This window comes from Symsagittifera roscoffensis, chromosome 9 (assembly GCF_963678635.1).
Source record: "Symsagittifera roscoffensis chromosome 9, txSymRosc1.1, whole genome shotgun sequence".
Lineage (NCBI taxonomy): Eukaryota > Metazoa > Xenacoelomorpha > Acoela > Convolutidae > Symsagittifera > Symsagittifera roscoffensis.
Genome location: NC_087070.1, coordinates 25,487,768 through 25,515,071, shown reverse-complemented (window position 1 = coordinate 25,515,071; position 27,304 = coordinate 25,487,768). Strand labels below are relative to the sequence as shown.

The 27,304-nt window shown below is 35.5% G+C and overlaps 2 protein-coding genes across 3 annotated transcripts in view; both read right to left on the bottom strand.

Annotated features, from left to right (window-relative positions):
• LOC134854027 (ribosome-releasing factor 2, mitochondrial-like) overlaps positions 1-27,104 on the bottom strand; it is a 456,739-nt gene extending 429,635 nt beyond the window's left edge. For both annotated transcript variants that reach the window (XM_063870091.1, XM_063870093.1), the window contains exon 1: positions 27,092-27,104. The gene's annotated coding sequence lies outside the window, so the exon portion shown is untranslated. The remainder of the gene's footprint in view (positions 1-27,091) is intronic.
• Positions 3,257-5,276, bottom strand: LOC134854780 (zinc finger BED domain-containing protein 4-like). Its single transcript, XM_063871137.1, has one exon. It carries the CDS (start codon positions 5,033-5,035, stop codon positions 3,257-3,259), a length of 1,779 nt encoding a protein of 592 aa, XP_063727207.1. The 5' UTR covers positions 5,036-5,276.
• Positions 27,105-27,304: the final 200 nt, after the last annotated feature.

The following is a 27,304-nucleotide window of genomic DNA, read 5'->3' as shown; positions in this document are numbered from 1 at the left end:
CTCAACAAAGTAGAAAGACGGTGAGCATTATATCAACCAAAGCCTCCCACAGACCTAAACAAAGAAGAGAAACGGTGAGCATTATATCAACCAAAGCCTCCCACTCATCTCAAAAGTAGAAAAAAGATGAGCATTGTATCAACCAAAGCCTCCCAGACATCTCAACAAAGTAGAAAAACGGTGAGCATTATATCAACCAAAGCCTCCCACACATCTCAACAAAGTAGAAAAACGGTGAGCATTATATCAACCAAAGCCTCCCACACATCTCAACAAAGTAGAAAAACGGTGAGCATTATATCAACCAAAGCCTCTAACACATCTCAACAAAATAGAAAAACGGTGAGTATTATATCAACCAAAGCCTCCCACACATCTCAACAAAGTAGAAAAACGGTGAAATCTCAAAAAATCCATATAAGATTATGTATTTGCTTGAAAGCCAAAAATGTTAATTTACAATAATAACACTCAAAATCATTTTTTTCTTGTTAAAAATGTGAAACTCTTGCTCTTGTCTTCACTGATTTTACTTTTCAATAAGTTTGTTGGGACGTGTAGGAGGCTTTCTTTGATATAATTTTTAGCAATCAACATAGTAGTTTCAGCGTACTTTTTTGTTAACTAAAACGACCAAAACGACACAGTTTTGAGGTACAATTTTGGTTCCGAATGACGCAAATTGAAATGCAATATAACAAAACTGGTTTTTGTTTTGTTCACATTTTCTCTTATTTCGACCGACTTTGAGAAAAACGCTTTTAAATTTACCATTGTTAACTGCGAAACTCACAACCAAAATATTACATCACAAATTGGTCCTTTCGGTTTCTGTTAGTAAACCAAGAATTACGTTAAAGTCACTAAGGTAATTGACAAGAAAATTAGATCTATTGAAACTTTTTATGCATCCCAACAAAATTCTGACAGAGCAAAGTCTCCTAAAATATGTGATGTCCTGATAATTGTTATCAGCACAGTGGTATCTACAGCCTTTTCCATCTATTGATTTAAAAATTTGAGGTATTTCTGAATAGCAGCTATTCTAAACGCTTCTTCATTATATGTATTCTGACGAAAAAAAAACTAAAATTGCGTTTAGTTTTATACACAGGTGGAAAATCTTTAAAATTTTTACAGGCAAAAGATAACAGATTTTTTTAAAAAAATTTTAATTAAACTCGAAGTTTTTTAGTTACGCGCAAAAAAGGTAACAATAGGCATGTACGCCAAAAATATACAAAAATTGCTTTAAAACGATATCTATTCAGCAAGCGATTTAGCCTCATTTTTTTGTTATGAAAATTCAATTGATCTGATTGAGAAACTATATTTGATTTCGCCAAAAAAAGTTGGCAAGCAGCACGCTTTTTGAACAAAAAATTTCAGTCGAAATTTTGAATATAATCAGCAAACAACACACGTGTATCAGAAGCATTGTCAAACTGCAGAGAGTTTGATCAGTGAAATTAGACTAAAACAAGACCCATTCTAAATGCCAGAAATCAAGAAAGTAGAAGGTCGAGTTTGTCAGATAAAAGCTTCTTACAAAACCGAAAAAGCAGCAATAGTGACAGTGACAGAGACAAGAAGAAAAAAGGCATTTGATGCGGCCGCTGATTGTCGAAAGTCATCTGAAGAACTGCCCGGTAACGGGCAAAGAGTGTAAAAATCAAAAAAAAGCCTAATCATTTTGCCAAAATGAGCAAACTACAACAAGTGATTGAAAATATAGATGACTCTTTGAAAAAATCAAGGGATTGCGACCTAATGAAAAACGCGGCGAGGAGTTTGAGATAATGACTAGAGACCACAAGCACGGCACAGAGATTAAAACGTACGTATTCAAACACATTGAAACAGAAAGACAGGCAACTACGCAAACAGCACAGTTCCAGATCAGAGAAATCGAGATTGGAAAGAACTCTAGATCTAGAAGGATGAAGTTAATTGGAGCAGTAGTCAGAGTAAACAGCCACATAATTCACTTGACGGCGGTTACAGGGTAGCCTCATCTCCTTTATAAACCGGATTACAGCAAAACAAAGAATAGAATGAGCATAAAATGCGAAGTTCAATCAGCTGAAAACGAATAAAAACAAAGAAATTTATAATAAAAAAGCGATCAAATTTTTGAGAGAGCTCGATACAAAAATGACATCAACAGGACGGGTTATTCGAGAGGGTATCTTGTTAATTACAAAACGAAAAACAAGCTGTATCATTGATCTAGATCTTCAAGGTAGTTTGGAAAATTCTACGTCAGAAAAAACAGAATTACGATCGAAATTGCGCATCGATGGGCCAAAGTTTCAATACGGGGTTATGCACATGGTCAAATTAAAAAGATCAAACATCTTTGCGCGTCACAAAGAAAATCAGATTTTTACCAAGAAAAAACAATTCAAGAAAAAGAGGCACATTCTGATACAAATTCATGCAAAAGTCGAGAAAAACAAAGAAACTTTTTTGAAAGAAGATCATATTTAGTAGCATGAAAAAGGTACCAATGACTCATTGAGAGAATCACTGAGAAAAGAAAAGGAAGAAGATAACTATCTTAATTTCTAGATCTGAATTACGACTACAGTCAGCTAAAACCAGATTCCGTAACAGCCAATTAGATTAACTTCAACATCCTTGAAGCAAATGCGATGTATTTCTAAGGACTGGGCGACACGCTGGCAGAATTTTAGAAAGCGAAGTATCGTAAGTTGAACCTTGCTAAAAAGTTTTCTGCTTTTTTGACTATATATCTTCACAGCTTCTAAAGGAGGCGAAGAAGAACACTTCAAATTAGTAGAAAAGGACATGAAAAGATAAGATAATGAGAACTTATCGCTGAAAGCATCAAATTGCAAATTGTTAACCGACCAAACAAATTGGTTAGGTCATCAGTTATCGATTAAAGGGGCAATATCAAAAATCTCAAAAACGGAAACGTTGAAGCATTTCAGGTTAGTTTTGGCTAGTAAAAATCAGTTTGTAAAAGTTGTGCTGAATGCGTCCAAGTTAACTGAAGGCTTAACACCTTTCTTGACTAGTGTTGTACCGGTATCCGGAATCCGGTTCGATTATCCGGTTTTTCGAGAAATTATCCGGAATCCGGTATCCGGAAAAAAGGAGAGAAAAACTAACCGGATTCCGGATATTGATTTTTAACGCAGAAAAAAATGCCCAAAAAATGTTTGAATTCTTAAAAGACAAAACAACAACAGAAATGATTACAAATCATTTTAACAAAAACAAAACCAAATCACTTCAAAAGTGGAAGATTATCATGTAAAAGCACCAGTATTTCAGAGAAGTTGCTGTTGAGCCGGTTTCGTTTCTCAGAGAGAACATTGCCAGATGTACTGAAAACTCGTTCACTTCTGACTGAGGAAGCAGGTGCGCTTAAGACTTGTTTCGCCCAATTTTTTAGTGCAGGAAACCGCGTCTCTGATTTCCAGTAACAAACTGGATCTTTAAGAGCCATGTTCGATCTCGGCAACGAAGAGTATTCAGAAATTTCGCTATCGAGATGGGAGACTGTAGATGGGGTAGCAGGTGTAACATCTTCTTCTGCCAACCAGAAGTTGCAAGAACTCTGTTCACGAGGTGCACTGTTTGCTTCTGGCGTGATGACCTCAATGTCAGGTGTTTCACCCAGAATGTCTTTGATTTGATCCAAAACGACAGGGGAGATGTACTTGTCTTTGAAACGCGGGTCTAGGAAACTAGCCAAGCAAATGTAAGGATCCAAAGTGTAATAATTGAAACGTTTGTCCAGAGCTTCTATCAGACTAGCTTTGAACGTTTGGACTCCATGGTCGTCTCCAAGATTCAGAAGATGAGATCGCAAGAGAGAGTAGCCTGGAACTATGAGCGACAGACTTGAGGTGTCAGCTGACACATCAAGAGTGAATTGCTCACATGGTTTGAGAATTTTAACAACCTTGTCTAAAATCGACCATTGGTTCGAAGACAATTGGTCAACATTGTTATCTGCAGAATATAAAGTAACGGCAGCTTTCTGATCGATCATTCGCTCAATCATGCGTAGTGTCGAATTCCATCGGACTGACACATCTTGAATGAGTTTTTTATGAGACATACCCAACTGATCCTGCACTTGCCTCAGTTTTTCACAAGCTTGAGCCGAGTGACTGAAATGACCAATTATCTTTCTGCAAACTTTCAGTGCGTCCGTAATTACTCTTTGACTTGTAATCGCATCGTTAACACACAGTTGGATAGTATGAGCTGAACACCCCGCCCATTTGACACCGAAGGTTGTTATTGCATTTTTCATGTTGCTGGCGTTGTCAGACACGCAGAAAAATATTTTCCCGACCGGAATTTCCCAGTCGTTGACAAGATTTTGCAGTTTTTCTGCAATGTTGACTCCTGAATGTGTGCCCGGGAAAGGAGACGTGTTCAAAACTAGAACTTTACGCACATAATCGGTGTTCACAAAGCAGCACGTCAAACTCAAAAAACACATGTTGTTAACCTGTGAAGTCCAAATATCTGTGGTTACAGATATGAACTCACCAGCTATGAGTTCTTTCATTTTCGTTTTCACCTCTGTGAAAAGCAGGTCAATTTCGTTTCGAATGTAGGGTCTGGATGGAAGACAGTACCTTGGCTCTATTGTAGTTAATAATTCTTTGAAACCAGAATCTTCGACGATTGAAATCGGTTGAACATCAAGAGCAATCATCTCAGCCACTTTTCTCGTTATTTTTCGGGCTTTCGAATTGTCATGCGGCCAAACTCTCACGTCTTCGAATGCTGAGAGAATAGATGGTTGATTTGCCGGTAAATTCTGCACAATCGAGGTTCCAGGCTGACTCAGTGCAGCTTCGTACTGTTCGAATAAGTTGCGATGTTTGGAGCGCAGGTGATTCACGAGAGGAGTAGTAGAGTAGCTGGACGGGTTTTGTCCTCTTTTGATCGCTTGTTGGCAAGAAGAGACATTGCATTTAGCATGCGTGCTTTGGTTCGACTGTATGTTGAAATAGTTCCATATGAGAGCCCGCCTCTTGTCCATGATTTCACTAGCTCGTGCTCGACAACAACTTCGTCTGAAATCAACCACTTGCTTTGTTAGCACAGTGAACTAAGTTCCCAGCTTTGATGTATGTGAAAAGAGGCACTTTGGCTGAACAAACAAAGTGTGAATTGCGCGTAATTAAAGAACATTCTACTATCCGGAATCCGGTTCAATATCCGGTGAATCATGGCAATAATTATCCGGTATCCGGAATCCGGTAAAACTCAATCCGGTTACAACACTATTCTTGACGGAAAAAGTAGAAAAGAAAACTGTTAGTAAATTGAAGAAATAGTTTAAGAAACTTTAATTGGACGACTGCACACAAAAGATTTTTGAAAAAAAAAATCGCAGATGCTGTAGCAACTATTTCATTTCATTAAAATAGTCCGACACGGGACACAAAAGTAAAAAATGATGCGAGCTATAATGGGTTAGGAGCCAGGTTAGAACAAATAAGGGACTTTGTTTGCATCGTGATAACAAAATCTTCAAGAAAAATTAGACTCCACTAACAAGCTAGCGTTCTGAGCACTAGTATGGGCAACCAATAGATTCAAACACTGGCTGTCAGTGCAAATTTTTACGATTGCTATGGATCATCAGGCCCTACTGTCCGCTTCAGGGTTGAAAAGGGCCCACGAAGATTGCCTGTCAAGCTTGAATAGGTGGGCAGATCCTTTTTTTACCTTTCCAGTTTAAAATCACACTTTTACCCGGAATAGATACAGGTAACGTATATTACGTTTTTAAGACCCGTCAGGCGAACTATTGGATGAAACAGAGTATGACAAAAAAATTGTAGTCGGATCGATTAATTGGTTTTACGAAGCGATGGGTTACTAAAGCAGTCAATTTAACGATCAAATTTCTACCGGAAAAAAGTCGGTTTTGAAAGCAGACAGCTCAAAGTAGGTCATTTTGACGAAAATGGTTGCTATAGCAACGAACATTTCAAAAGCCAAACAAAGCTTGACGGGAAGGAAAACGGTCACAAGCCATCTAGTTTCGTAGATAGAGCAATCATTATCTCATCATCGGCAATAGCATTCAGTCAGAAAAAAACAATAAAAAAACGGATAAAGCAGACAAAGTAATTTAAACCCTAAAATGTAGACATATGGAACAAATCCGGAGAAAAACAGAAAAAGAGACAGGTGTCCCGATAACCAAGAGAAATTCACTTTGCTTGCCGGCGGGAAAAAAAAGCAAAAACGAAATTGTCCTCGAAAAACAGGTGGAGTTCGTCGATGTCGGAAAAAGTAAGAGATAATACGACTCGGAGCATAAATTAAACCCTTTGCAGAACTTATGCAGGGTCTCGCGCCAGAGGAACAGGGTCAAGCTCCTCGGTCAGTAACATTAGTGGCCGAAGAAAAAATGGTAACCATCAACAATTGTCCCAGAAAAAAATCTGACCGAAATTCACGTGACCAAATCAAAAAAGTTCGTTCCGTCTAGACTAAAGTCAGGAAAAAGGGCTGTACAGGCAGCGTCGGAGGTACATAAAGCAAAAAAGCGAGGCCATTGACTGTCAACACAGTAGAACACGGATTCAGTTGACAACCTAGAGATGTTAATCGACAAGAGTCTGCTACTAGAGCTGATCTCAGGAGACACGGAGCTGGACAGAATGCGACGTGCGAATGAGATAAACGACAGGAAGCATTTTGAGCTAATTGGGCCCTATACAGACCACTGTGGAACCAAATAAGCGTGGTGGACGATTGTATTTTTGTGAAAAACTCTTGGTGGTACCGAAAAAACTGAGGAAAGCTGCACTCACGAGACTCCATGGAGGCCATCCAATGCTGGATGATGTGCCAATGCATCATTCCTGGCCATATTTGCATAGAGACACTGTAAATATGGCCGAAGAATGCCGCAAAAGTATGTATTCACTATGGTAAGTACCTACAAAACTTAATCCTGAAAATTGTGTCGAAACCATTGCCACTGTTGAAACAGCCCAGGCAGAACGTTTTGTCAGCTTATGCGGGCCCGATTAAACAAATCAGTGGAAGGATATGTACCTACTAGTAGGGATTGATCGAATTTTGAAATGTGCCTCATTGAAGGTAACAAAGTTCACCGGTAGCAACACTTCAGTCAAATTCCTCAGAAATTAATAGATGTAAAAATAAGACCAGAATTCTTTTGAAGAGATCAGCTCTCGTGGTTTAAGAGAAAGACAATGGAATAGTTCTGTGCAAATTGCAGTATCAAATATATCTTTCCTTCTCAGGGTGACCTCAGAGAATGCGGTCTTGTCAAACAAATATCAAAAACTGGAGGTTATGCTTTCGGAGGAGAAAGAAAGTCAATTAAACTATGTTTTAGTATGAAGACACGAGAGCTAAGATGGGCTGGCTAATAGGATCGTACGAGATTGATTCTGAACTAATTCTAACACTATAGATAAAAAGGATTTGCAGCAGTCGATATTGACAGCATCGCAGCGCAAGAGAGAACCGACTAGGGCCGGGAAAACAAGATGATCATGCGCATGAGACATATAAACCGACGCGTTAGTCCCTTATTTAAACAGCAGACAGCGGGCATGAAAAACAGCGAATGCAACAAGTGTTTAAAAACTTCTTAGAACCAAACGCTGCAGGGAACGAGATTACGCCAGACATGGTGCGGAATGAAATGCAGGTGAATATGGGACAAAATTGTGGGATCGAATCCACAGTTGAAAAAGGAGCTACAATGTTCCGAAAAAAAAACGTTTTTTTTTTTGGAGAAAAAGATGAACAGATATGGAAGAAGAATATAAAAGATCTTTCGGAAAAAAGGTAACATAAAGATCCCAAAAGACGGTCGGGAAAAGCGCCAACGATTATAAAGTCAAAACCGGTAGATAAAGAATCAAAGTAAACAATTACCACATAAAAGGAGCTATATATCAAGAATCTGCAATCATCTGAGAAAAACAAAAAACAAAGCTACGGGTTTATAAAGCAAGGCACCAGAGGGAGAAGCTACAGTGCAAAAGCGAAAAAGAGACTCGGAATCAAATGATGACATTATAGAGGTCTTTCCGAAATATTCTTTTGTTAGAAACTTCAAGAAAGCGAATCAATTTTGACATCGAAGGATACCGAGGCTGGTGGGGGATCAATCTAGGGGCACATAAAAAAAAGTCCTTAGCCGGAATCAAGGAAAGTCACTGTAATAACCTCGGAAAAAAAGCTGTCTTTGCAGGAAGTTGAGCAAAAAAGGCCTGTTCATGTTTTTTCCAGAAAATTTGACCGTGCAAAACTGAAGTTCAATCTCTATAAAAACACTTTGGTTATAGAATTGGTCACAGAGTAACAAATTTTCTCGGAGTAGAGAGAATGTGGTACTGCTGAGGCAATAGCCAATTACGCTGCCACATTTTTGTTATTAATGTGCTATAATGCCGGTCCTGATCAATATCAGCCATGGTGTTTGATCTAAAAGATCAGAGCTTTAATTCAACATGCTGATTATTTGCTTATGATTCAGTGCTAGTCTGGAAACTCTGAGAAAACTATTGTTTGTAACTTATGAATTCAACATTACGGAAAAACGGTTGTTACCGAGATCATAGGATATCACGGAGAGTTTACTGCTACATTTAAATTGTCAATTGGAAACGGCCCAAAAATCAAAATTGAATCAAAATGAAAACTAAAACTGAAACTGATCCTGATTGGCTAATATTACGATTGATACTGAGAATTTCAAAGAGACAGACAGTAATTGTATGTTGATTACGTGTTCTCAATTTGAAATAAAATTTCTGACTATTTTCCTAATTTTGGGCCGTTTAATGCATAAGACCCCTGAAAAGATTTTATTCGCATGGGTTATTGATGTTTTTCTAAGAATTGTCTGTCTGCTTTACCGTTGTGTCTGGGAGTTTTTCTTTCCCTTTTCAACTGATTTTTTCTAAACCGCAAAGAACAATTGAGAAAAGCGAGAGATTTTGCGAGGTAGTTTTATCCCAAAAAAAAGATCCTGATTCAATATTTTGGTATATTTTTTGCGTGTTCTCCTCTCAGGATGATTCTTTATCCATACTTTCAGAAAAGTGTTTGAAGTGCTGACAAATTTTCTGAGGGCAAGGGCACTACTGCACTACTCTTTTCTAAATCTGCGGCTAAATTATAGGAAAATCAAGTTTCCTCACCCAGATGTTTTCAGAAGATTGTCACGGGTTTGAGAAGTGTTTTATTTTTGTTCAGTGAATGTGGACAATTTACGGGCGGAGGCTGGAGATTTCACCAATTTGCACACTCCTCGCAGATTACTATCAATCCATGCTGTATTCATAGCACCGCAGTGAGTTGACCATAACTCTTGAAATCTTTTGTCACGAGAGTCATGTTACTCATGGTTAAGTGCTTGACTTAATCTAAGCAAAAACGCTTCGGAAATTTTTATTTTTAAAAAAAACTTAACGTCGCAGCCGACCGATAATTCAGTGATCTGAAAATGGCAATTTGCCTCACGGCAAACTAACATAGTGGTTCGAAATAATTTTTTTTCTCCGTAAACCAACATAGCAAACATTCAGAAACTAAAACGATTAGCAAAAAAATCTTTCCAAAAAAACTCACGAATTATGTTTTCAGTCTCCAGTTGCAAGTGAAGGTGGGAAATAACATTGCGATGCTGCGACTGGGGGAACCCCTTGCCACTGATGATATCTCCCAGGTGTTGCCGCCATGCACTTGCAACATGCAACACGGCATCGCACTAGGCACCTGTGGATTAGGTCAGCCTCACATTTTTTATGGATTAGATTTACAATCTGCCAATTAAAAAAATGTCACAAATGTATGGATTTCCTCTTAATTTTTTCCCTTTAGTACTTCTTTTACAGCATTGGCCACTAGCCAATGAAAAAGACCATTTGACTGTCAGCCATAAATCAAACAAAAAATATCGAAACTAAAAATACTCAAATTTATTAAATTTGAAGCAGAAAAAATATTAGGATCTTTTAAAATGATCTTTTAAATATTTCAAGCAAATTCAAAATACAGATGTAATCAATAGAATAAAAAGAAATGGATTGCGCGTACTCGTTTTTAAGTTTTCGATTGCGGATAGACTTTTTGTGGATCATAAAATCACGAAAAATGCATATCCGAGCTCGACAACAGAAAATGTCAATTTTTTCCCTAATTTTTCGACCATCGAACGTTCTTAGGACAATAAAAATGTCCTAGTTTTTCTACCATCGTGACCAAGATAAGCTATTTCTATACTCAGTCCGCGACTAATTTTACGACCGTTGCGACCGAGATGCCGTATTTCCAGGATTTGTCCGTGGCCTAAGTCCCTGTCCAGACTATGAGTTTTTGGTCGTGGAGTTTACATTTCCGCGATCGACAAAGTCAAAAAGTTAGTCACGAATTTCGACCCGGGCGATAACAAATTGAATGTTGAACTTTCGAAATTAGGTAGTACTTCTGCCTCCAACAAGACGAAACTTCCCGACACTCTAATAGAAGCGAAGCTACTGGAGAACAAACTCAGGTGATTGTTACAATAAGTGGCACAATTAAAACTTCTTAATGTGAACCGGCAATGATGCAAGAAGATATCCTCTTATTGCCAAAATATGTTTAAGGCTTTTCTTAAAAAAATATATGTAGTCAAACTATAAAAACGTCAAATTATAAAACATTTTGACGTCCTTCATCCAATCAAAGCAACCGGAACGAAAATGACCATGGCGCATCGAAAGATATTCCCCGTCTACATGCATTATAGAGCCAGATAAGATAACATGGTCAACACTGATCAAGATTGAAACAATTGTTTGAATCCGGATAAAAATGAACATCTTGCTGGAATTGTTTCGAGTAGCCATTGAAAACCAGACAACCTCAGACGCCACAAACTGACCCATCTACTATTGAAAAAAAAGCAAAAAGCCATCGCTGAATTCGTTTCGAAGAGCAGCATGTAGAATTCAGCTCTCCAGTAACTACAAAGTCATCAAAGAATACTCGATAAACTTGTCAATAACTTTGTCAGCCGCCTCTAGCACGTTCTGCAACCCTCAACACACCAAAAGGTGCATCAATTTTTTCACTTTCATCAGCCATTTCGTAGAAGCTTTCCAAACTCTTGAATTCGACAGAGATTTATTTTCAAACATCCTTGTTCAGTTTGCAGTCATCGAGCATCACCATCACGTGCAGCTAAAAAGACTAGGTAAACATTGAACATCAGCTTCAAAAAACCCAACCTAAGTGATTGCAACAACTAGCTCCGTCTACGGGAAGACACCCTTTCGAGAATTTTCACCCCGTCAGCAGCCGAGATTTAAACGATTTAAGCATGGATAGGAGAAGTTTCATGACATAAAAACAACCAAGCAGACCACATAAGCACTGCTGCTTAAGACACGCTATCACTATAATTTGTCTGAAAAAAAAACATGATCCCGATAAAGCAACAAAACAACTGCAAACCCACAGAAGTTAACCCGTAATGCGACAACTCGCATGAAAAGACAACTCGCAAGTTTTTCTTACAAACAACAAGACAACAAACAAACAATTTACAAATCAAAAGTTTTGTAAGTTCTCAATGGAGCGCGAAGCTGGTCTAACTCCATCGCCAGTGGTTGTCTTGGTGGTTCGCTCACTAGGATCTTTGGTTCAGAGAATTCCTCATCCTCTTTAACTGTATTCGGGTTCTCCACAGACCTTTCTTCTTCCCACGGAAAGAAGAAATCGTTCACAGGTTGAACCGCATATCAGGATCAGGAACCTCGGTATAATCCAACCCAACTTGTTCTGCAATCTGTGACATCATCATCATCGTTCCAAACTGATTCACCTTGATGAGAACCTGCATCTGGTGATGTTCATTGAAGTCTCTCCTCATGAATTCAATCATGTGAAACACTTGGATTGGAAGATTCAATTGTGTAAGAAAGATTCCCGAAGCTGTATGTCACACTTGAAATTGAATTGAACAAGAAAAGTCGCAGAAAAAAAATATTGTTCTGAACAGAGAAGATCATATTGAGGAACAGGTTGAAGTTACCAATGAAAATAAGAAATTTGATTGATTTAGAGCTGAGAGAGGAGCTAGCTGACGGTAGCTAAGTTGAAAACAAAATGATTTTTTTTAACTTAAAAGTAAGCGATACCTTCAAGTCAAATGTGTAGTTTAACTAAATCAGAATATGTTTTTCGTATATGGATGCTAGTCGTATCCAATCAAAACTCAGCTTTCTTTTAGGGAAATTTTTACACATCGCCGTTTCCAATCACAAAATTATTCTGGTGGCGTACCAAAACAGTGAAAAAATCTTCTTTTAAGGACTTAAACCTTACAATTAAGATGGAATATACACGAGGCAAATTGCAAAAGTAAATGGACACAGGTTGTTTGCTGTATAGTTAAGAAATATCGCCGATATAAATAACACAAGAAAAAAATTAGCAAGTCTGCAAGTTTCCTCATCAAGTCAATTGACTTTTTTTTAAATAATCCAGGAGAAAGCGTTGATTTTTAAGTAGATTGTTAAACTCTTTGATTTTTATGTCAGCTTGAAAAGATGGTTTGAAGTTTATGCATATTTCGAAGCAAATCTTCGGTTTTTTTTTTTCCAAACCTACTCATCGAAGAATGTGAACTTTAAAATTTTTTAAAGAAATGAAGAAACAAAGAATCTTGACGAGGAGTTTAATACTACTTCTTGAACAACTTAAGACTTTCTAGAGTAAATAAAATTTCTTTTCTTGTCAGGTTCAACTCAGCAAAAAGTTGCAAGCTTTGATACTCAAAACTTGGTTGAAAGGTAAGCTCTTTGACTGGGTAAGTTTCCCTAAATAGGTCTTTACTTAGTCGGAGAACTCTCTTTTGGACAAAACTTACGTCCAAAACAGGTTAAACGAAAGTAAAAATCTACATCTATTTCATCAATAAGGAAATCACTCGGAATTTTTTCTTTTTATGTTGAGAAATTCGAGCAAATTCAAAAAATTTTTGTTGACATTTTTCAAATAATTGTTATGTTTCATTCAAAGTTACGTCTAGAGTTCTGATTGGTTGAACGGTTTTCTGATGTCCTAAGAATGATGTCCTTAATGTGAAACATATATGCTGGATGAAATCTCACTTAATTACATCACTTCGGAGTCAAATATAGAATAAATACAAAAATGAAAACTATCAAAAATTTTTGAAAACCTGCGTAGCATGAATGACTCAATTGTGAATGGTTGATATCAAATGAGGAAAAAATTTTTTTATGAGTAAAACTGGACTATTTTAATATCAAAATGGAAAACAAAACCGTTTGAATAAAACTTGGTTCTTTTTAGTTCATATCGATAGTGATTGAAGTTCACTAGTAAGTAAATCTCATTTCTGATTGACTAATTTTTTTAAGTTTTAACCAATGGAATTATTTCTATTCTGATTTTCCATACCTTTAGAACAATCGGTCTAAACATAACAAAGTTTATTAATTTTCCTTTGATTATTGGAACACTTTATTGTAAGTGTGAACCTCCGGCAAAAAATTTTGGGACTTTCTAGATCTCCCATTTGTTCTCTTTTTAGTTCTTTGTTTACTTACTGAGATGCCTTCACTAAATAAATTTGAGTTGCATGCCTTGAAAAGGGTGGAAACTATACACATAAAGATGCGTTTTGAAGTGTCCAAAATGTAATTTTCATGCATATAGCAGCAAGGAAATGAACATTCATGTCAAAAAGAAGCTTTTTAAAGGTCCCAATAAAATTCTACGTGATGATGGAAAAGACACTCAGCAGTCTTCAAAAACACTCCAAGAAAAAATAAATTTGAAAATTACCAAAAACACATAGGATAATTTACTAGTCTTAAAAATCTAGAAGTCTGTGCAATTCTGAGAAAGTTGCTTTTGTCTGAAAATTTTGATTGACGAGAAGACCAGTAACAACCGACTTTAATTTATTACGAAACTTTCAATGGAAATCGAAGCAAAACTCTCTTTAATCTACAGTAATATCTGAAATGGCAGCAAGCTTACGAGGATTCTGTTGTGTTATGATTTCAGTAAAAAATATGAAATAAGCTAATGAGTAGACATGTGTTTGTTAAGTTTTTCTTAAAAAATGTATTAGATAATTATAAAAAACATTGACTAATTGACTTGTTTTGATTAGCTATTATTTCAAAAACTTCTCATTTTAGCGCCCTGTGATTGTATTCATGAATTAACACGTTTTCAAGCAGATAACAAGTGGTTTATGTATCAAAACTAATTTTTTTTTCTGGATTTTTGATAGTTTATTTTGAAGAAAAATGAAAGTTTGGAAAACTTTTTTAGACATTGAAGATTTCCAAAAAAAATACTTCAGTCTGAACTAGAAATTTACGCCAAAATTAGGAGTTTTGAGTTAAAACAACAACAGGTAGTATTTGGATTCAACAATTGTTTTCTGAAGCATCCTAGCAAACTGGTGCAAACTGGTGCTAGTTTCTGGTGCGAACTTTGCAAAGGAATAGTAAGCTATCTTCGAAATGATACAGCTTTAGATATAAAATCAATTTTTGTGTGAAATTTTCATCGAAGACAGTAGAGCAAGGAGAAGACAGTAGAGCAAGGAGAAACCAAGAAAGATCTAAGTTGAAGTTTTCCGACAAAATAAAGAAGAAATTCAAAATAGTTTACAGATTTTGAGATCACTTTGCTTCAATTCAGGTTATAAGTTATAGCTTAAGAAAAAATTCAACATGAAATCTATCGAGTATTGGTATTTATGTTGAAAAAATCAGAATTTTGTTATCAATTGCTAACTTTAAAAAAAATTACAAGAAATTTTGGATGTTTTCAGGCCACTTACATTGAAGTTAGCCGAATTCCCTATCCATTACACATCAAGTGTCTTGATTTGATGTATCTAATCAAAAACTCGAACAACGGTAAAATTATTAAAAACAAACAATGAAAGGCAAAATTTAACACAAAAATGAAAAAATTCTCAAAAAATTTTAATTTCTGACAATTGAGTATAAATTGTCGTCAAACTCTCCACGGAAATCAATTTGCTAAAAGTTTTTAATAAGAAGTACATGAATTTTATGAAACATCAACTAATTGAATTGTTTTTCCAATTGAAATGACACTTGACTTATTTAGTTTTGATTATATAAATAAGGATTTTAACTTTGTCTCTTTCAAACGAATTTTGATCAATCTTTTAGAAAAATCGAAGTTAGGCTCGAATCATAAAATTTCCACAAAAATTTCAAAAATAATATTCAAATTGATTTTTTGAACTAATTTTGTTCACTATAGATATCACACTAGGACAGAAAAGTAGTAGCATAGTAGATACAGAGCGTAAAAAAATACAAGTTTTGGACAGATACTGAGTCTAACTTTACGCAAAAACTTTTACCATTGACCTACCGTGAAACAAAAAAAACATAGTACTTTCATGCCCAATCTACACGTAACTAAGCATTGTAATTTGACAACTCGATAACGCGCGCTGAGATTTTTGCAAAAAACTAGAGAAAATCCAAAAAAAGCGTTTTTCTTAAACAAACCATGAAACCCTACCTGTCTTATTCACTATCTTAATACATTGTAGAACCTATACCCAATGTTTTTACATAGCTGGGACACCTGATGTTATGTTCCTTATCTTGAAACAAAAAGATTTCCCACCACTCCCTCCCACCCCCCCCCCCCCCCCACCCCCCTCTTCCTCCTGATCACCTCACATATATACTACTGTCGATTTATCTTGCGAAACACCAATTTTTAGTTAAAAACATTTTTTTGAGAGTAAATACATCCTTGAAAACGCATTTTTTGAGAGTAATTACATCCTTGTTTGTTGGGCTATGTGAGAGGCTAATTTGATATAATAAAGTCAGTCATCGACCACGTAGTTTTGCCGTAATTTTTCAGTGACTGATCCATTTTTGGCGTAAACTGTTAGGTCTGAGTTTCGCAAAACAAATTGTACCACATTAATTTTGCTTAAACTCTGAGCAAGAATGCTCTTCTTCCTTTTTTTACTTAAAATCACCCCATTTTGAGAGAAACGCGTATTTAGTTTCCAGTTTAATGTGTTTTGTCTGGCTTTTTTAAATCAGCACTTGAAGTAATTGAATCAAAAACTCAATCGAGCCTTTACAGACTTTCGTTACACTCTTGTTTTGTTATTCGGCTATTGCCAATATTGGTTACATTGAGCAATTTAACCAACCAAAACTTAAAATTGTAGGTTTTTAATAGGTAAAAAAAATTAAATTGAGTTTCAGCAAAATAACCAGCCTCAAAATAATTTTGGCATCAAACTAATTGCAATTAAAATAGGTTCAAATGAAGCTAGTTTTTCTTCTCAGGACCAACCACTAGAATTCGCCCAATGTCCAATATCAAATGGTTCAGCCTGAAAAGTTAACTCTAAGTTTCTATTTGAATTTCCATAATGACCTGTCTCGCGAAATCTGTGTGGATCACAACATGCCCAACACCTAATTATTTCACCTTTTTTCTTAAGTTTGCCTGCGGCGCAGAAACACTACACAAAATAGGGCCTTTTTTTAGTGTTTAATGAGAGCTAGAAACCTTGATTTGATAGAGCTAAAAAAAAGCCGGACAAGTTAGTTTTGTATCAGCATACTTTGAACAAGAGTTCACGTTTAACTGATAGTAAATAATAAACTTATTGTAACATTTCGCTCAACTCAGTCGACCTTTCTCGCCATTCGTGACCGAGAGACGGCGAAGGTGCCGAGAGGACATGGTGTGTACTACTCGAACGACTCCTGGAACCAACATCTGTTCAGGGGATGAGGGGAACCCACTCTTCACCTTCCAGGCATCGGCTGCTGCCCAAGTCCCCCAAATGATAATTAAGAATCAAGCTGGCGTTAAACTGGTTTCCAGAATTCCAGAACTATGTTTTTTTCAATCTTCACAGAAAAAATGAAGAAAAATCTACAGATTCTTGATGAACTCAAATTCGTTAAAAGAGCAAAACTCCAAGAAATTGTTTTACAAAAAAGATTCAATGAGTATTAAGCTTGCAAAGAGCGTCAAAAATTGAACAGATTTTTAAACCTATAATTTTGTTAAAGTAAATTTTGATCTTTTCAGTTTCTTGGAACTTTTTCAATCGCTGCAAACTTTTGTTTAAATCGTAAGTAGTGACTACTTTGTTCAATTATTATTTTAAAAAAAAAACACTACGAAGATGGGCAGCTGCTTTACCAGTACGATACTACGCGAAGTCAGAAAGCCTACTGTTTATACGGAGTGGCAACCCATTTTGGCACAAAGTGGAGATCAAAGGAGTCGCCCAAATGCGATGACGGAAGTTATTTTGCACGAGTGCCACACTTTTACAACTGGATTGTCTCTGTTGTCGGCATTTCCATGCCCCTATACGAAGGGTGTAACGTTTGCTGAAAGAAAAAAGAAAGAAGACATCTTCTATCAATAACTTTATCATAATATGTAGTTGTATAGTCACTTAAGATTGATTTTTTGACTTTATTACCTTTTTGGCAGCTTTTGAACGCATCGACTACCAGCCTTTTGTCTATCTGTCTTTTCAGTCGGGTAATTAACTAGCGGCTGAATTTTCGGGAACATTTTAGGTAAACCATATTGGTTTTCCAAGATCTTCTAAGGTAATGAAAAGAAACTGTTTTGCCAGTTTTGCCAATTGAGCTGAGGCAAACTAGTTAGACAAATACCAAATAATCTTTTAAAGGGCGTCAAAAGCATTAGATAATAGCTTTGACAACAAAGTTCGAAGGAAACTCATATATCTATTTGTACCTTTAGAATATATGGCTGTTTTACAGGAGCAAAAAGTGAATTATTCAACGAAAAATGAACAGAACATTGAGCTGATTAGCCGGATCCGACGCGTAACACCGTCGAAGCATTGAATGCCAGGTTTTCTTTTTTGACTATCATGTCTCCGGCGTGAGGTTTCTAGAACTCAGACTAGGCTACGTTGTATGTAAGTTGCCGACAGGGTCAGTCCATTTTCGTCTTCGAATGAGTGTCAGCTTGTTGAGCTTGTTTTCAAGGTGTCAAAACTGTAATACATCATGGCTGAAAAATAACAGCAGGTGACAAATTCACTGATGCTCATCTGAGGCGTGAGAGTTTTTGGGTTCCTTCGAGCCAGATGAAACAATGTCAGATATTGAGAATTCATGACTGCTTCAGATTCTCGGGCGGATGTACACGGCGTCTTATGAGTGAGGAAGAGTGATTCATCAAAGAGTAAAAAGGATTCATCAAGATTTTTACTGATCTGTCCCTATCGTGGAGAGGCGAGAATTTTGAAATTATTTCAACCAAAACAAGCAGTTGAATCTTGTTTGTGAACTGGTTTGAATCCTGAAGTTGACGAGATGATTTTCGAGCTCACTGTTTTCGGGTGCGATTTATTATAGCCGAGCATTTCCACCATGTTCATTGCTGTCATTTATGAGCTGAAAGAGAAGACGAATGAAGTGCTGCTCTGCGTCTATGGGCACAAGGTAGTGGTTACAGACATAGAAAGGTTGCTTTGTTGAGTAATCTTTTATGTGGAAGAAATCCATGTTAGTCTAAAAATTTGCAAAACAACTTAAGTTGATGCTGCCGGGTACCGACGTTTTTTTGAACGCTGAAATGCTTTTGAAGAAACAGTTTTTCGGATAACACTTTTTCGGATGGCATCTTTTTTCACCAGGTTGAAATGCATTGAATCTTTCCTGAATTGCGAGATGGCTTCGCTCTTCTGTTTTCAGATTGCTTACATTGGGATGGAAATACAATGTCGTTTTTAAAATTCCAATTTTTGAGTCGGCTGTGGTCGATCAATGCCGATGTCGGCTGAGGTTTTGATTGAAAGACAAACGGGCCATTCTGACAACAATCATTCCGAAACGTTTGGTCTTTTGCTCCATTGGGAGGCTGTTTTCAAGTAGCATATTTGTGTCTACGGGTTCGGTCTTCTGTAGGATTCTCCATTGGTCGTAAAGTACCTCTAATTTTACTGCGATGTCGAAGGATGCGAAATGGTAAAGCATTGGGATGAATTTTTGATGGAAATGATTGGGCGACCTGAACCAGCGTAGAATAGCTGTGCCCTCTTTCCCGTTTGTTTGCTATAAATTAGAGTTCGTCATGCTTTTGAGGGGTTCTTCTTGCACCTCTTCCAATGACGCAAATAGGTTCCACTCAGTCGTCTTAGTTGATACTGAAGCAGGAGATTGATGCTAGTGCAAGCTCTGTGATGTCGGCGAAGATAAAAAGTCTGCATTTCGATGATTGCTGGTAAGCAACGATGAGCTCAGATCCTCAAATTGAACTCTTGATGTAAGTAGTATTGTAATCCGCCGTGTGTCCTAGGGGGGGGGGGTGTCTTTTCGACAGGGGGTGTCTTTGGGGTCCTACCAAATGTAGGGTCCAAAAGGACCCATCTTTTGTAAAGACCCCGATGACCCTGCCCAAAAAAAAAAGGAACCCTCTCTTAGGACACCCGACGGACAAAATAATTTGTTATTTATTCTCGCGCGGTGGTTAAATCTAATCTCGTCCAAACTTCCCACCACTAAATAAGTATGGGTATATCCGGCTGCGGTTTTCTCGCTTATTTTTATCTACAAGCTAATCCTTTTCGTGCATATAAATATGAGTTTAAATAAAGTACCATTCATATTTCCTTTTAAAAAATTTTGTTAATTATTGTTCGTTTCTTTTTCTTATTTTATTTTCAAACTTATTTCCAACTCTCCTTTATTTTCAACGTATACCATTTTGATTCTTTTAGCCTTTTTATTATCTTACTTTGGGAAACTATATACGCAATCCTTCGCTCCTGCTTCAAGAGTAAGTTGCAATTACCAGTCTCTTTTGCGCCGGTCTATTTAACTTAAAACAATGTTGCTGAATAATTTACATTTACAAATGTACAGCCGTAATTCCAAGTAACAAGGCAATTTAGCCGACATTTTCAAGTGAAAAAATTTTATTGATCAGTTTTATCAAGTTTTCTCCTTTTTTTCTGACTAGAACTAACAGACGCTTCTGTTAGAATGAATGAATTGTTGATAGGCGGAGGGTCTCTTGAACAGTAGCTGCGCTTTCTTCTTGAAGCTCTTCCTCCGTATAGCTTTCTTGAAGAAAGCACCAATCTGGGACCCGGATGATTACCAGCTTTCGCTGTTTTCGCTGCTATAAGTTGGGGTATTTGTCAACTGTGAGTTTGCCCACTCGCTTTCTTCCGCAATGCCCTCGAAGAAGGGTGAAAGGGCAATTCGGTTCTGCGCTATGGTTATATTGGTATGGGCTTTCGGTTTTATTGTAAGCATAAACCGGCGGCTGATTCAATCTTTAATTATTCAGTTTTTTCACCTGCTCTTTTCTTCTCCCTTTCTTATAAGGGAATTTTCAACTCAATTTTATTTGATTTTTTCAAATCAATTATCTTTAAATTATTAGTCCTCTTTGATTAAAATCGCAGCCTTCAGTTTTGTCTGATTAAAAATTCTTATTACTCTCTCTGATGCATCATATTGCAGGTGCATCTCTGCTTAATGAAAGCAAGAAGAATTTCAGTGCAGCCGGCGAGACTGCTAAATATTTATCTATTTTGTTTCAAGTTAAAGTTAAAAGGGACGTGTTAATAATCGCCACCCTTTTAAAATAGTGAGCATGAAAAAATGAGAAAAATTGGACAAGTAGTTAAAAAGTAGTAGATTTTCGAAACAAAATTTTATAGTCCTAATAAGAGTAAACAGTCAATATTTGATTTAGTGAAAAGAGGCTTGAATTTAAATGGCACGCTCCAATTTATAATTGGGTCGTTAAATAAACAATTAAGACAATGGTTTTTTGTCTGTGAAGTATTTTCAATACTACAACTCACCCTTTTCTAAAGAAAATTAAGATGTTCGATTCTTAACGTAACCATTGTGAAAACTTAAAAACTTTAATGATTAATTACTTTAGTTATAACATTTAAAAAGAACATCAAATGAAATAGTTATGTAGATAAGATAAGTTAATGGACTCAAATTTAAATATGGTTTTTGTTCTGTAGAGCTATAAATTTCGTCTAGAGCTTCCTTCCTGCTTCTAGCTCCACATTGTACGCCCTGAGGATCGCTGTTTTCCTCTGTGAAGCCTCGAGTTTTTGTTGTAACTTGACGATTTTCTTTTTTTTTATTATATTTTTAATTCGCAGTCTGCTCATCCCGTCTGTAAGTTCTTGAATATCGTCTTGCTCTTTCTGCTTGGGTCTTACATAGTTTGGGAAGGCAGTTATTCCCTCAAATGGGATAGTAACTTGCGTTCCCCTTGCTTTCAGGATGTAGCCTTTCTCTTCTCTCTTCTTCAGCTTCCAGAAGTTGGTTTCCTCCTTTATCACCAATTCTTGTTGGGCTATAAGTTCGACAGGCATCATCGCCTTTTCCATTGTCGTCGAGTTGACGACTTCAATAAGCGATGGCAGTTTTCATCTGATGTAGTTTTGCTTTATTGAATACTTCAAACTCGTTATAAATCTAGGGTTTTCAGTATCCAATTTTGCTTCTCTGTTCTTCTGCAGTTCCAATCTTTGATTTAGACTGGGGAAATTCCGAGGGTTCTTATTTAACCCATCGTCAATTGACAAGGATTGTACTACTACAGGTTTACGTTGCTTCTTTCTGAGAGGCAATTTTCTTTTAAACTCCTCGGGTGCTGAGTCAGCATTTCGGCAGTTTCAATTCAAAGTTGGGTCATATTCCATTTTGCTAAACATCAATATAAAATAAGAAAATATTCAAAATCCCGAATTACATTCGAAAACTAAGGCTTATTATCAAATTTGAATAATGAAGGACATTTATAAAAGTGTAAAATTGTATATATAAAAGATGGAAAATATAATCTTGTGGTTTCACACAAACCCACCACGGAAAACAATTGAAAAAAGACGATCATGGTGTTTATTAACAATAAAATAAATTAACTTAAAACACTGAAATAAGCTCAGATATTAAACTTATGTAGTCAAAGCAAAATTGGAAGTTTGGGCATTAATTAAATCCTAATCTTAAATGTATGTCCACCAGGGTTCATTCACAGGCTTACCATGGGTTCCTCAACAAATTATACAGCTATGAACTTCGGTTGGGATTTACCAGAATGAAATAAAAACCAACAGAAATTTATAAAAATTGTAAGACAAGAATAAACAAATAGTATATTTAATTTGATATTGTTTTGTCATAACCAGAAAACTTCGTTTCATTTTTTGATAAGAAAAAAAAATGAATTAGAATAAAAGGAAAATGAAATATCGAAGAAAAGGAAAGTTAAAGACCAATTTCATATTGATATAATATTCAATGAGATAAGTGTATTAATTTTCTTCGATTTCAATCCCCTGCATCAATCCATGTTCACATCTTTAGTATTAAAAAGTTGTCCTGAACTTCCTGAAGCAAAAATTTAACGTAAACAATCCTAATGATGATGCGGTCCAATTTTCAAAGTTTTGCTTCTGAAAATTTGTTGTTTTTAAGGGTTTAAATGCCTGCGTGTTGTGGATTCTAAACTACCGAATTAGTAATGTGGCCAAAATTTTGAGGAGTGAATCATAAGAGCCTCAAAGGCTGCATACAGCCAACAACAATCATTTGTGTTGTTTAAAAGATATTTGTACCATAGGTATTGAAAGGCTACATAAAGCCACCAACATATGCTGTCATAAATCTGCGGCGGGTCGGGTCGAAAAACTATGTTTGCCCATTTTAGGATCATGAATAATTGTAACAACGTACTCAATTTGTTGAAAAATGAGAGATAATTTTTCCCTTTTTGATGAATTTCTTCTAGTTTGCGTTTGTAACTTGAAAACTATGAAGCTTAATAATTAATGTCATCGGTCCCTACTTGGGCCCTTAGAGGAATCCGATGGTGCAAATTAAATTCGCAGAATGAGTTTGTTACAATTTTACATTGCCTAGGTCTTTCATCAAAGGTTTCACTCTACTAATTCTCGTTATTATACGTAGGGTAATTTGACATTCCCTTAAGTATAATACTGAATTTTCAGTTAATAAAACCGCCTGAAAATGAAATTATTATAGGCTCGTAAAACTGTAATATTTTAAACTCCTGGCCTTTTGCAATTTTTTGCAAATATTTGGAAGTCGAAAAACTTTTTTTGTCTGAGCCATTAGTTTCCGATCCCTCTATCTTTATTTGATTTTGTGGATTGTCCAAAATTGTTAGCGTACTTGACTGTTTTCGTTCTCGGTTAAGAATTAAATCCGTGTTCATGTCTTTTGGCATATCCTTTCGGGTGTCGTACAGAACCGCTATTCATTGTAGTATATTTGTAGGATAATACTCGTAATCTTATATTTTAGTAAGATTAAATTAGATTTACTGCTCAGTATACAAAACTTTAGGTAAATTTCACAAACTTAAAGCGTTATAAAAGCTTTAATGAAAACTTCACATTTATAATTAGCTTAAAGCAGGAACAAATGAGTTTATATTATTTCTATGTTTTCAAAAGTTTCGCCTATTACCCCTTTGTTTAACTCTACTTTTGATTCTCTGGAATTTTTTTAGTTCGATAGGTATTGACTTAATTTCATTCCTACAATAAGTGCTTTTTGCATTAATGCCTTTTTGTTTTAAGGAATTATCAATTCTAAACGATGTTCCTATTTTGAAAACTATACCTGCTGGATAAACTGAAATTACGCGGGATGATTTTGGTGCAATAGTTATATTTTTATCAAGAAGTACATTTTGATAAAAGCTTTGATATGGATAACTTTTGCTTCTTATGATACTGATAGGAACTGTTATATCTGGGTATTTTTTAAATTCTTAGTTCAAAATTGGAACGTTTATTGATTTATTGTTGTGAGAAATGAAATCCATTCCTAATATAATTAGATCGCATCCATCCTTGGCTGAAATTCATGCTTTAATTTTCACCGGATTATCAGTGTTTGTACCAAAAGTTGAGTCAAAATTAGTCTTACCTATAAGTTTATGTTTTTCTCCATTAACAGCAACTGTTTTTGATCTAGATTTATTCAGCTGTAGAGGCTGTGTTTTACAATATTGTTCATAGCTGTCAAAATTAATAAGCGAACATGTTGCTCCAGTGTCGAGTAGAAATTGGGTTTCCAGACCGTTATTTTTATTTTTGTCTCCGACGGGATGTTGGTATAAATTAATATATAATTGTATTTTGGTTCAGACGGAGACTGATCTAGTTTAAATTAACAAGTTCACACTCATTATTGGTATATTCTCCTGGAATGTCATCATCTCTAAAGTTGTGGATCTGGTGAGGTGAATGATAATTATTATTTTCGTTGAAGGGTTTTTTACTGTTCGACCTGTCACGCGATTGAGAACTTTCCTTGAAGTTTGAAAAATTCTTGAGTTCTTGTTGAGGATTTATGTCATTGAAATTGTTGTCTACTCTTGACCTACTCTTGCTATAGTTATGGTTCTCTGTTTGAATTCTCTCTTAATTGAAGCGAGTCATAATTTTGCCCCTGTTGATCGTTATATTTAAAGCAATGTCTTATCGTATGGCCTGACATGCAACACCAGTTGCAAAACATTGGGTTGTTTTGTTTGTTTTTAATGCTCATGTGGATTATCAGCGGCATTTATTTTATGATCCTTCATTAGTCCTGTTAACTCTTTTAGTTGATCCTTTATTCCCTCTATTTCCAATTTATTATCTATGCTACTGGATGCTGTTCCGAAAAACTCACTACTTATTGCAGAACTTAAGTCTTTTGTAGCAATATGATTTTTTAATTGTTGCCATGTTGCGGGTGGATTCTCAATTAGGAATTGATGCGCCTTTTGTTTTAAGCCTGGCGGGCTTAAGCCGCGTACAAAGAATTCCATTTTCTTCGTTGTTCTTTGATCATCATTAAAAGTTGGATTAGGCCATCCACGTTCTACTGCGGTGCTTAATCAATGTATGTAGCTTTTAAAAAATTCATCAGGTGGTCTTTTTCTGTTTTCTGCTTCTATTCGTCTTCTATACTTATCTTTATCATCAGTTAATCTATCTATAAATTGATCTCTTATCTCGTTCCAAGGTAAATTTGCTGCTAATCCCTGATACCATTGAGCGGCTGGACCTCTTAATATTGAACCAATTAAGGCTCTTTGTCTGTTATCATATGCGTGCTGATCGTCACCTGCGTCTGCTGGTCTAGTGCCTAGGGAAAATGCTATCTTTTTCTTTACTATAACAAGAAAATTTCTTGCATCTTTATTTGGATCTAATCCGGTAAATTTTTCGAGAGCTAAATCTGGATATGCTACTACGTTTGCCATTTTTGTTTAATTCACTCAAATTTTTCTTAACAATATATAAAAGGTTCGGATGTGTTGTGTACTGATCAATTGTAAGGACTGAAATAATTGTATTTAAATTACAGTGAGATTTGCCGGGTTCAATTAAAACAAATTTTTATTAGATAGATCAATGGTGCTATGGGGCTGCTTAGGCTTTTTTAAGATAGAAGTTATCTCTGGGTTATTGCTGCGGGAGAGAATAGTTAGTTCGTGAATATTTTTGTGTGGGTGTTTGGACAAAATTGTGATTTGATCCTTTTGGATATTGGTGATATACCAAATAATTTTTGTGGACTTATTTTTCAATTTTAGTTTTGATTTAAATGCTGTTGTATTTACCTGATAAAAGTTGGTCATAGCTTTCTACATCATTTTTGATTTATAAATATTTATCTAGGTGATGACAAACAATATAAGGAATATTTAAATTTTTGTAATGAACTTGTTATTATTTAAATTTTGTTGAGGAAAAATTTGTGTTTCTAATAAAAAACGATTAAAATTCAATTATTTTTGTGCTTGGGTATATGATGACATCAAAAAGCAATCGGGAGTGAAGCAATTAATTGTTCTTGCGGTGTATAAATTATATTATTTGGTATTTTTCTTTGCTGAAGAATTGTGTCAATTTCTGGAGTATATCGTCGAAAAAAGACGTACAATTCGTGTTTAATGTCGTTAAAGTGTTTTGCTAGTATACTAATATGATTTTTTCCAGTGTTAGTGATATACCATATGATGTTAGAGACTTTATTTCCTAATTTGACTTTCAAATTTATTGTACTGACTTCAATTTTAAAGTGTGTTGACATAAATTTTTACGGTGTTTGGTTTCCTTTTCTTAACCTAAGTTGTTCTATTTGGTTTGTATGTTTTATATTTACGAAAACCTCCTAGGATTTGTTGATTATTAACAAAGGTTTTTAATAATAAATTACGAAAATAAAAACAAAAATTGGAAAAAAGAATTTCTAAAATTTTTCAAGTTTTTTGAGTTTTTGTTCGCTGAAACTTTAGCTGAAACCTGAAACTCTGTTCAAGTAAAATTTTATTGATGCTTTTGTTATGATTAACAACATAATCTTATGCCTTTTCAGGTTATTACTGACTCATAACTTTTATTTTTTTTGTCAATTTTTTTTAAATTAAAAAAAAAAATTTTCTGAAACTTTAATCTGAAACCTGAAACTATGGTAGGTGAAGTTAAGTTTTTTTTAAATTTTAAAGTTGTCTAAAAGTAATGGTATACTTCGTTTTTGCTTAAACATGTAAAAAATTTTAAGAAAAAGGAATCTTTTGATATCTTAAACCTAGTTTTTGAAATCTCAAACCTAAAACCCTTAAACTCTCTGAAACTCAGTGCATGAAAGTAAAAAATTAGTTTTTGATAGCTGGTCTATTGTAAATTAGAATTATGAACAAATTTGTTTGCGGAAACCCAAGTTTTTGAGGCTGAAACTATGATTTCTAGATCTGAAATGTTCTGCTTGGTTTTAGAAAGTTTGACCACTTGGTTTGACCACTTGGTCTAAGTAAAATTGAGGATAAACCTCGATAAATGGTGAAGGTTTAGAATAAATAGCAATAAGCGTGAATGGTTGGATTTATTCTGACAAAAAAATCAATTTATCATACAATTTAGGGTACTCTCTGATCGCACATATGACCACTTAACCCCCTCGAAAAAAGGAATGAAGATATTTAATAAGTTTTTTTGAGCACTTTAGCTTAATACAGGACTTCGTTAATTTTAGTGATGATAACTTTAAACTGAAGTTTCGGCATATATTCAGTGAGTTACTGGACAAAACGGGTATATCTTACTATCGGACTTAGGCAGAAAACGATTCTTTCAGAAATTTTGTATATTATTATAATAATAGATTATAGTTAGATTCATGAGCTAATGTCA